General features: G+C 37.3%; 2 protein-coding genes across 3 annotated transcripts; one reads left to right on the forward strand and one right to left on the reverse strand.

Annotated features, from left to right (window-relative positions):
- Positions 1-277: 277 nt before the first annotated feature.
- Positions 278-8,814, reverse strand: mphosph10 (M-phase phosphoprotein 10 (U3 small nucleolar ribonucleoprotein)). Its single transcript, XM_088076854.1, has 11 exons — positions 8,674-8,814; positions 6,954-7,620; positions 6,683-6,864; positions 6,423-6,588; positions 5,110-5,251; positions 3,687-3,754; positions 3,459-3,596; positions 3,258-3,368; positions 2,134-2,241; positions 1,812-2,042; positions 278-562 (listed from the first exon to the last, which is right to left on the reverse strand). The coding sequence occupies exons 1-11, from the start codon at positions 8,757-8,759 to the stop codon at positions 413-415; spliced, it is 2,049 nt and encodes a 682-aa protein (XP_087932980.1). The 5' UTR covers positions 8,760-8,814; the 3' UTR covers positions 278-412.
- Positions 8,743-10,947, forward strand: mcee (methylmalonyl CoA epimerase). Of its 2 annotated transcripts, none has more exons than XM_042493665.2 (3): positions 8,743-8,878; positions 10,047-10,387; positions 10,588-10,947. In XM_042493665.2, exons 1-3 carry the CDS (start codon positions 8,851-8,853, stop codon positions 10,738-10,740), a joined length of 522 nt encoding a protein of 173 aa, XP_042349599.1. In that variant the 5' UTR covers positions 8,743-8,850; the 3' UTR covers positions 10,741-10,947. The 2 variants fall into 2 exon arrangements, with proteins under 2 accessions (XP_042349599.1, XP_042349606.1); XM_042493672.2 differs by having other exon boundaries at positions 10,050-10,387.
- Positions 10,948-11,749: the final 802 nt, after the last annotated feature.

An 11,749-nucleotide genomic window follows, 5' to 3' on the forward strand; every position in this document is an offset into this window, starting at 1 on the left:
CTACATACATTATAATTTAAAACACATTTTGCATATACTGGATACATTTTTGTGTGCATGTATATATGTATTCCTATCTGTCCACATTTCCATTTTTATTTTATCTTATTTTAATGTGACCGATCAAAATGTAACTGAGTCATCTTAACTGAAACAGATAAAACTTTGAATGTTGCTGTCTGTGTCACACAGCTTATTTCATTTCATAGTGTGAATTAACGGTTGTACTAAATTGAGGCATTTAAAACCTAAATATTACCAAACAAACAAAAGCACATTGGGGAACTTGATTTATTTTAATGAAAATGGAAACATTTTACATGGACTTTCAGGTTTAATATATTGCGGCTTTCTCATAAAAAAGAATCTGTACAATAAAAAGTTGATCTTCCACAACAAGCCATCACAGTTTTTATAACTTAAGTTTGCTGACAGAAACCTCATTATGTTTCTTCTTCTTTGAAGACTGGTCCTTGGCACTTTTGATCTGACTTTTCACCTGGTCCTGCAACTCAGAGAAGAAAGCCTGAGAGGACCGCAGAGCTTTGTCCTTCCCTTCATCCTGCAAGAGAGAACACCACTTTAGTAATGTCACCACCCCAATACAGTATTTTATGTGTTGTGAATTTATGTCATTGTTATTTTGGCATTAAAAGATGTGCTATGCCTGGGTACTGAAAGCAGACACATGCAGCTTACACATAAGTAAAAGTACAAATGCAACAATGTAAATGTAATCAGTTAAAAGTAAAAGTACTGCATTCAAAGTCCTATTTAAAGAAAAGGGACAGAAGTATTGTTAGCAAACTTAACCTAAAGTGCCAAAAGATATAATAATAATAATAATAATAACAAACTTTATTTAAAATAGCACTTTTCTTAAAATGTTACTGAGAGCTTTTCAGAAAAACGTCTGATTAAACATAACAGTGATCATAAAAAAAAAAATTAAAATAAAATGCAAACCACAATGTGATCAGAAAATATATAAGCAATTGGGAATAAGGAACATTTTTTTTAAAAAGTAGAATAGGATGGCCATGGAGGGATGATAAATACTAGCAACACATTAAAAATTGATAAATGCTTTCCTAAAAAGTTTTCAGGAAGGATTTAAAAGATACTAACAATGTGGCATGTTTGAGTGTAGTGTTTAACTTGTAAATAGCAATAAAGTTGTGGCTTGTCAAAAGGCTGCTAATTTGAAATATTTTATAAATTTTGGGTTCTTGCAGTAAAAGGTAAATTTCCTCTGAAATATCGAGAAGTAGAAGGATAAAGTGGTGATAAAGTATTTTATAAATTTACTATAGTAATGTACTTTAGTAAATGTACTTAGTTACTTTCCACCACTGGATTCAATTCGCAGTTTTTTCATCATCATTGTGTAAATAAAATCCACACTGCAGGATTTGGTTAACTTAACCATTTAGGGGAACAGTCGGCATTTATATCATCACAGTTGTCTTTCTCCAATGTACAGTCTTACACCTTAACTTGTTAACTGATGGCATGCTTCCCACACCTTCTTAAACATCAAATTCAAGGACTTTTTTGAAAAACTTTCAAGGTCCAAAAACGACATAGTTTGAGACACGGAACGATCAAGGTTAATTACTATTATAACACCGAAAACTTTTATAACTTAGAACTAGTGGGCTTTAGAGACGCTCAAAGAAAACAAAATATAAATTCAAGCACTGATCCATATCTATTTATTTCTATTTTTCACCCTTAAATTCAAAGACTTTCAAGGACCCATGGGATCCCTGAACTAAGAACTAGCTATCACTGATTCCATAAACACTCACCTTGAGTATTGTGGCTTTGCCTCCTTTTGTGAGTTTCTTCAGGTTTTCTGCGACTTCAGCCTTTGATGGCTTTTTGTTCTCCCCAGTTTTACTGGCCTCTTTCAGTTTCTGTCTCTTTTCTTTCTCCTTGATCTTTAGACGCTTCACCTGCTTCTTGTGCCGTCTCTCACGCTTCTTGTCTGTCGACGTCTTCTCAGTATCACCCAGAATATCTCCTGCTTTGTTCTTCTCCTTCAGTGACAGGAGGATGTTATTAGACATGTTGTGTTACTAAATATACCAAAGCTCAAAGTAAGTGTTTGAAGGTGGATTGGTGACAAACCTTGATTTCTTCAGGTGCGAGAAGCGTAGCGTCACTAGCGCTGACTGGAGCCACCTCCTCCATTGTGATGGACGGCAGGTTAGACACCACTTTGACCTCGGGAACAGGCTGTGGACAAATGAAAACATGAATGCTGGTTTCCATAACTAAACTCTGTACAGTCCATCGTGGATCCATCAGGATTTGTTCCAATTATCAGATTGCATTTACAATTTTAGGATTCCTACAGCTTAATGAAAATGGTTTTAAGACTTTTTTAATGCCACTCAGGGGAAAAAAAAGTAATAACAGTTTACAAGAACCAATATTTAAGAATAAGAAATTAACCAACATCATTTACTAACGGTTTAAGTTTAGGTTTAGTTTATTTAAAAGGGACAGCACAAACAAATAAAAACATAAAGTTTAAAAATGCCAGAATTAGCAAGGAGGCTATTTTTCATCCGTAGTCCCTTGGCCAAGTTGTTACACAAAGCTTCCAAAAGACAGGGTTAGGGACAATTTTGCCCAAATAATTATTGTAACATGACTCTGGGTGACGATAATGTGAGAGGAATTTGGGGTTTGTTTTTTTTACCAAGTGAAAGATTATTTCAAGATTATACAATGCTACATCAGGAGAAAAACTATTCATAAAAATCCCATTTCCTATGTCTTAGCATTTGTAAGACTTTTGAAAGATTGAGTTAAGACAATTTAATACCAATTAAGGCCTTATTTTTAGATTAATTAATTAAATGACATTTAAGACTTTTTAGGAATCTATGGGAACCATGAATCTATTTCTATTTTATTTTAGGCTTTGTCTCTATTTAACAACATGTTTGGGTTTTTTTGTTTGGTTTTTGAGGGGATGATATGTTATATATTTACATATTATGTCTCAAAAATGCATGCATTATGAATCCCAGATTATACTGAAGATGTCACTTATTAGAGTAAGATTAAGATCTAGGGTAAAAAATCCTACGCAATATTATTTTGCAAAATAAGCCTGCAATTTCTGTGATTATGAGTGTTGATATGCAACTTCTACATCTTTCAAATACATAAAACATATTATTACAATACTTTCTGCATACTTGGAAGACTTTCACTTAGTGCTGTCATGAGGGAAAACTTACTGGTTTAGGTGTAAAGTGGAAGTTGGAGAGAGCATCCAACTTTAGGAAGAGTGTGTCCATAAGCTTCTGAATTTCTACATGAGCTGGGTTCTCCTCCTCTTCTGTCTTTTGCTGAAGTAAGAAAAGAAAATGCAAACAGAATGGATACAGCAAAGGCTCATATGTGTTGAAGTGGCAGTGAAAAACAGATAAAAGTCAAACCTGATTCTGCTTTAGGTATTCCTGCTCATAGACTTCAGCTAAACTCTGCTTGCTCTTCTCGTGGTCCAACGTTAGCCGCTTTTTGTATTCAAACACCTCCTCTTTGGGTTTCACCTTACGGACCACATCGTCAAATGCCTTACACAAACACAGGTCAGAGACATGGGGTTATAATCACACAACCATAAAACCCCTTATATTTTGAAGACAGAAGTTATTGTGACTAACCTGGTCTTTAATTCTCTGTTTGATGATGTCTTCCAGCTGTAGAGTGGTTTCCTCTGTGATACTAGGGGCTAAAAGGACAAAGAGCAAATCTTGACATCTTATTCACCCCGGACACAGACTTTTTGAGACCCTTCCCTCTGGTAAGAGGCTGCGATCCATCAGGACCAAAACCCTTACGACTCAAAAACAGTTTCTTCCCCACTGCTGTCACCATCATGAACGATACTCCCCCTGCCCACGTGACACAGGCTCCAATCCAGCCCCAGAGTCTGAAAGCATTACATCAATGTTAAGCTGAAGCAGTTTTTATGCATTACATTAATGCACACTGGACTGGATTTCTGTACACTGCTGACTTTAACTTAATTATTTACATTTAAGATATTTGCACTGTAACTATACTTCTGATAAAAAGCACAATCCCTCCATTGCACCTTTTATGCATACATTTTGTGTCCTTTATATTCTGTTTTGTCATTTTATATATTTAAATCGCTTCTATATTTTTTTTCTTATGTGTTATTCTATTTAAATTCACTATTTTTATTCTCTCCTTTATGGTAACTGTTTATCACCAAAACACAAAGTCACATTCCTTGTATATGTAAATGTGCTTGACTAATAAAACCGGATTCTGATTCTGATTTTGAAAAAGGACATTGAAAAGATAATAGCTGTAACTGCGTAACATAAACATAACACTGGTGTGAATAACACCGGTTGAATTAAATCGAAACAACAAAAACATAACAGATGTATGCACAAAATGTACAGAGAACAGAGGAGCATTGTTTCACTGTATTTGGCAGCGTAGATAAAAAAAAAAAACATTCTGGGAAGAAGTGAGAGTTATAACTGAGAGGATGATTTCAAAAAGAATCCCACTGAACCCAAAGCTCTTCTTGTTGGGCCTGTATCCAGCGAAACATAACAAACATGAATCAGTGGATAAGACTGATGTTATCAAGCCTTCCTTTAGAAAGGATAAGTGAAATATAAACAGCATATATTTGAGAATATATGGAGTCCGTTTATAAATGATGTTAAGGATTTAATCATTCTGAGCCTGTATAAATTATTTACTTTTTTAAATGCCTCACATAGTTAGCATTTATTGTAATTATTGTACTCAACTTTGTTTAGATTACCATTTTAAAACATATGAGGAGCAATTTTGTTTTTATTTTATGTATTTTTTCCCCTTTCTATTTCTTTATTTCTCTCTCTCCTTTATTCTGTATTAAGACACAGCTGTATCTTATGTTATGTGTTATATGACTGCAAAAAGCTGTATTTTAAAGCATGAAAAATAAAAATAAAAATAAAACAAAACACTTGTGTGAATAATTTTATAAATCCAAAATAACATACAGTCATCTGCCTAAATTAGGGTGCAACACACGAGAGAAGAAGAGTCGCTCACCCATCCTGGACGTCTGCTCAAACTCCACATCTTCCTCCAACATGCTGTTCTCTGGACGAGTCTGTGCCGTCACCTCTCCGGACAACTGCCATGGCTTCTCTGCTAGAGCGGCTTCCTCCAACTCTTTAATCTTTTCTGACATCTGCAGATTAGAACAGCAATAAGATATAATGATTGCCCATTTGCAAGAATTGAAATTAAAATCAGACCTGCTGCGGGAGTGTTTCCTTGCGCACTGGTGAGACATTAAACACAGTCCAGGAATAGTAGTTCGAGGAACAATTTCATGAATTTGAAGGATTCTTAGGACCTTTCAGACATGCATCCCTTTATGTTAATCTGATGCCAACTTAAAATGTTGGTGTAATGTCTGAATTTCTGGTCACTTTTATGTTAAAGTCACTACAGCAGTGGAGACCGCACCTTGTAACATTTCTGTTACACTTTTACTGCAGCAGTGTTTTTTGAACTGTATGCCTGCCCTCTAAGGCTACAGGAATTTACTTTCTCAATCATCACTTATAATGCACATCAGTTTAATAAACCAGGCAAGGAGCCAATTAGTCCCTGCAAGATTTCACAAGCTGTTTCGGGGATTGCTGCAACCTGAAATGCCTGATTTCTCTTAAAAATTGCACTGCATGTAGTGGTGTTTATAGAGTGAAAATTGTCAAAATAGTTGTCAAGCCATCTCAGATCTGAGGAAGGTAGTGTGTGTTTGGCAGCAGCCGTTAATCTCACAGATACCAAAACTGATTTGACTTTGTCTTTGAACGTGTCAATAACCGTTGGGTAACATACGCCATGTGATGCCAACAGTTAGCCCTGTGCTCTCAGGCAGTGAGCTCAGGCTGCACAGCAGAAGTCTTATGATAAACAGAGAGAAGGAGGATGAGGAATTCGACACACTGGATGCAGCTCGAAAATTAAATGAGATTTTACACATTTGAAATCACATTTAAAGTGAAGTTAATGTGATTGGACAAAATTGCAAGGTTGCACAGAGTTCGCAGGGATGTTGAGATTGAAACACTGGAAAATCCTGGAGGGCCTCTAATGTTAAAATGTATATCAATGCCCAATCGAGATCGTTTTACTGTCCAGCCCCAAGTTCTTGAAAGGCTGCATGTTGTGAAGACAAAATTTAACAAAAAGGAATTAGAGAGATTTTTCTTTCACAGAAGCCCAGCCAAATAGGACTCTTGCATTAATATGTTTATGCTCTACACTGTACAACTCTATAATGACTCTTGTCGCACATTTAAGACACATGGACATGCAAATGAAATTAGCAAAATTTTAGACCTGATCACCTTTTCTTGCCGTTTCTCAAATGATGACTTTGACTCAGACTTGGCTGAGCTTTGAGCTTTTCCTCCAAAAATGTCCTCCATGTCCTCTCCCTCGCTGTCATCGTCCCCAGAGAGGTTAAAGGTTACTTTCTTATGAGATGCTTTGGACTGACTCCTCTCGTCCTCCCTGGCAAATGGTAAGCACAGACATGCAGGAATCAACCATACGTGCCTCCTCTCACACATATTAAAATGCATTACATCATTTTAATCACACTTACTCATCGTCACCCTCCTCTTCACCATCATAATCATCTTCCTCGTCATCTATTTCTTCTTCACCTTCTTCCTGGCTTTCATCCATGCTGTCATCCTCGCCATCTGACTGGTCATCTGCTTTGGCTGGTTCACTATCCACGGCATCAAAGAAGTCCTTGTACTTGAGATTCCTGGAGCTCTTCACCTGTCAGTATAAACAACAATCAATACATTTCCAGTTCTGCATCATGATGATGCAATAAAACAGGTGAAAATAAGTGGTAAAATGCATACAGTGTTTTTCTTTTTCTTTTTCGATGAAAGCAATTGCTCTAAGTCGAGATCGTCGTCCTCATCGGAGGGCAGGTCCTGAAAGTAGTCCAGCTCATCTTCGTTCTCATCATCCTTTCCCTCTCGCTTGTCCATATCATCAAGAAACGACTCCATCTCTGACAGTTTGAAGAACTTATCATCAACCTCGGAGGGAACCACCTTTGTTTTGGAGCCTTTCTTTCTCATGTCCTTCTTCTGTTTCTCTCGCTTCTCCAGAGCATCCACATCAAAATCTAAATCAGAGTCCTCCTCTGTGTAATCCTCTGCTCCGTCCTCAGCCTCCACAGCCTTTATTTTAGACCGTCTGGGTGGCTCTTCCTCCTCCTCTTCTTCTTCTTCTTCTTCTTCTTCATCAACATTTTCATCATCAGTCTCTGCTTCTTCCTCGTCCTCTACCAGCACCGCTAACATCTCATCTGACAAAGCCTCATCAGCTGCATTTTTAAAGTGTTTCAGTACAGCATTGTTTTGCAGCTCAAGCTCCTGCCAGATCTGCTCTTCATCAAAGTTGTCCACCACCAGCTGAGCCAACGGGCTGCCTTTATACTCTGCAGGCTCCTGAGCCTTGTGGAGATCATACAGGGTCTTAGTGAGAGCAGTAAAGTCTGCTGCCACTCCATCCTGAAGGCTGAAAAGGTGGAAACACACAATCAGAATGACAAGTCTGGTGTTTAATTAAAAGCAAGTTTTAACATGCTGCTTTTAATCAAGTTTTCTGCATTGAATTGAATTCATGGTGCTGTCATGACCTCGTTGATTGATATTCTACATTGGAAATGGTTACGTTGTTAGGGAGTACAAAGAAAGAAAGAAAAAGACAGAAAGTGTCAGCAATGGAGGAACTTTTACATTGTAAAATCTCAGGTAACTATTTTTATGTAATTTTTATATTTAATATTCACTTGACTTTGTGATAAAAGTTGCTGTGAACTCGCTGTATTTGATGCTGAAAATTTCAGTTTTGTGTTGGAGTTTGTTATATTCCAGATTCTAAATACTGACCGAAAGATTTTCATTTTATTGTAAATGCATATCGGTTCCAAATCTCATTTATCGGTCTCATTAAATCCTATCGGCCCAGAAAAACTAAAATGGGTCGATCCCTACAAATTTATTACAGTACCTGGAGTTATGGTGGACAGTCAGTAATCAGCTCCTGCGGAGCCTGAATGTTCACAGGTGCAAGTCAGCCTGTGCACAGACTCATGACAACTGTTGTTTCTGTCTGTGACAAGCTGTTCAAGTGCAGCATTTGATTATTTATTTCACTATTCTCAACAAAACAATGTTGATAGAAATGGGTGAGCTGTCCACTTCAGTCACAGTAACACTCAATTTATTTATTTTTTACTATTTAATAAACTCACAGAAGGCACAAGTAGACGGAGGTGAGTTAAGTTTAGTGTGGTTGTTGTAGTCCTAAGAAAGTTAACACAAATCATTCACCTAAAGACATATAATTATAAAATGTAAACGGCGACTTGGTAAGTAATAAATACCCCCGAAACGCTTCTGTATCTAAATATGACAGCTTACGGCGAAACACGGTGCTACGCTGAGAGTGCACGCAGTTAGCTTTAGCTAACGGTCAGCTAGTTGAACCTCCTCTCTTCAAACACGCGTACAAAACATTTAACAGCTTTGCCGATCAAACAGAAACATGCAGACAGCAAACACTTGCCTCAGAAAGTTTTCTGGCTGAGCTGTGTTGGCATTTATCGTCTTTACACACTCCTCCAGCACGCTCCACACATCTCCGCTAGCCATCGTTACCCCCACATGCGAATCTGAGTGTGTCGCAGGTAAACAGGCTCACCGAGAAACTCTTCCGCCGCTGCTTTGGTTCCGACGTGCAAACATGGCGTCCGCCGTGCTGAAGGTTGCAGGTTGGTTTGTGTCAATAATTATTTTACTAACAAATGCGTGATTTTTAAAAAATGTTCGTCCTCCGATTTTTTGTTGAGCCCCAAACAACACCGAAGCTTTACGTTAGCTGCTTTATTTTTCATGTTAAACCATATGTTGACGCCAACCATGTTGGTTTAGGGCAAGTTACATAGTACGTTTAGTGTTTTGTGCCAAAGTGACTGTATTTCTTTTATCTAAAGACATGCAACGATAGTTTAAGTATAGTGTTATAGATAGATAGATAGATAGTTTATTGTCATTGTATAATAAAGTACAGCAAAATTTTGTTTGTTTGTTTTGTATTCTCCAATGTACAGATGTTTACGTCAACTACGAATTGAAAAGATAAAAATGAACTCCCAAAGACCCGAAAACTTAACATTTTGACGAAGAGCCAAACGATGTGCAAACCCACAAACCTTTATTTTGAAGTCCAGTAGAGACTCCAAAGATACCAAATGTTTGGCTGAATTTGGGGAAAATGTGTGAAAAATGATGCACAAAACATCTTTAAAAAATCCATTTGACTGAGCGGTTCAGCCATAAAAACAAGACTCTCTCTATAAATATAACATACAGCTCAACCTTTGTGCTTCATTTTAAAAAAGGTTCCCCTGATTTTCTGAGAGGACAATAATGTCCACCTTAAAAAACCTGTCATAAAATATATTATATATATATATTGAATGTATATTTTAGTTAAAAAAAGTTTTATATTTTGATTATTTTAAACATTTGAACCAACTATATTCATTTGTTTTCATGATTTTTACACTCTAAATTTAAACACAAAAATTGCATTATTTTATTGTACGCTAATTTTAAATGGAGACATTTTTGTCCTTGAGGGTTGGATTGTCCGTATTTTTGCTACACAGTTAATTTTTAAATTGCTTAATATTAAATTCAGGGTAAAAATACCTCACACGCTAGCCAAATGTATGTCATATGCATTAACAAAGCCAAAATTAGGCATGAGGGTTACGTAAATGGAACAAGGTAGAGTATCCTGCATTTCATGTCATAAAGTGTGGAATAGGAGGATTTTTCCAAGTGGGGAACCTGTGTAAAAACTCAAATTTTAGGACTGTTATTCCAACATGATTCATAAAACAAAATTTACTATACTTTAATATGTTTATTTAGCAGCAGGTCTTTCCAGATGTTCTCGTCTCTCACTCATGAGGGCACATTCAACGACAGCAGCCCTCCATCAGGGCGTTCCTGGATCACTGTGGAATCTGGGGAGGCTGAACCACATCGCCATCGCTGTTCCTGACATGGAGAAGGCCACAGCTCTGTATCGGGACGTGCTGGGGGCCACAGTGAGTGACAAGGTGCCTTTGCCAGAGCACGGCGTCTATACAGTGTTTGTGGAGCTCGGCAACACTAAGCTGGAGCTGCTCCATCCTCTGGGGGAGAAGAGCCCGATCGCCGGCTTCCTGCAGAAGAACAAGTCTGGAGGGATGCATCACATTTGTATAGAGGTGAGACGGCATTGACAGCATGTGGGAGGGATTGTGCAGAACTTTCTCTGAACCACCCAGACCTGTCTGTGGACACTTTGGACACCAGTAGAGTGCAGTACATTTTCTCCTCTCTATACTCTCCTGAGTATTATTACTATGAGTGTATCTAAGACTTACCAAAGTTAGAAAATAATAAACAGTTCTCTCCTTGGTTGCAGGTGGACAACATTAACGCTGCCATAGCGGACCTGAAAGCAAAGAACATCAGAACTCTGTCAGCAGAACCACGGATAGGCGCGCACGGGAAACCAGTGATGTTTCTTCATCCTAAAGACTGTGACGGTGTGCTGGTGGAGCTAGAGGAAGCGTGAACACTTCAGTCTGACAGGCAATGTTGGAGCTGATAATTCACATTTATATCTTCCACAAGCAGTTTGATAACAAATTTTGATTTTGTAATATTTGTCATCGTAGCACTTAGGTTTTGATCTTCTCATTTCAGAAATGTGCCTCAAAACTTCCAGTTTTGCTCTTGACTTTCTGGTTTTGTTGGGAATAAATTACAGTGTGGTGTTTAATGAATGTCCATTTGCTTGTCTTGACTTCACTATCCTACAACAACACACAGCAGGATGGCTGCATGCAGTATCAGCACATGCTGAAGAAAGAAACTGATTTCAGCTGTAAAAAAAAAAAAATATTTTCAGTACTTTGAATGCAGCTCTAGGTGATGAGTTCACATTAAGGCTAAGCTAAATCAAAAGGCAGTATTGCTTATTGCAGGTGTTTTCAAAGTTTTTCAGGCCGAGGATCCCTCAGCTGAATAAAAAACAGCAAAGGGACCCCCAACTACGTCTATAAAACTTGAGTTGCATATTAACCTGGGCCTAAAAACATGCAGGGTGACCTTAAGTGTCATGTATAAACATACCTTTGTATGCTGCATATAATACTGAGCTATTAAACAATAATTACTGACAGATTCTTAGTGATATATCATGGATTCATTTGACAAGGAGTCATGGGTAACACTTAGCTCATTGTGTTGTATTCTGTTTTGTTTTTGTTTGTTTAAATGACTAGGTCAACTTATCTTTTCTATAATATGTTGTATTTATAATGTCACATTTATTTTAATTTTTGAAAACAAAAACTACCAAACATTTAAAAAATTATCCATCAATAATTTGGCAGACTCCTTCAGTAACTCTGAGGAGCCCCTAGGGGTCGCAGACCTCATTTTGAAGACCCATGGCTTAATTTAAATTCAACAGAATTTGTGATATTTGTGAATCTGTAACCACAACATGACTGATAGTTTGTTTTTTGTCTTGTTTTGGTTTTTTTTACATGATTTTCACTTTCTTTTAATTTCACTAT

This window comes from Plectropomus leopardus, chromosome 1 (assembly GCF_026936395.1).
Source record: "Plectropomus leopardus strain MGB_pleo_1.0 chromosome 1, ASM2693639v1, whole genome shotgun sequence".
NCBI classification, from domain to species: Eukaryota; Metazoa; Chordata; class Actinopteri; order Perciformes; family Serranidae; genus Plectropomus; species Plectropomus leopardus.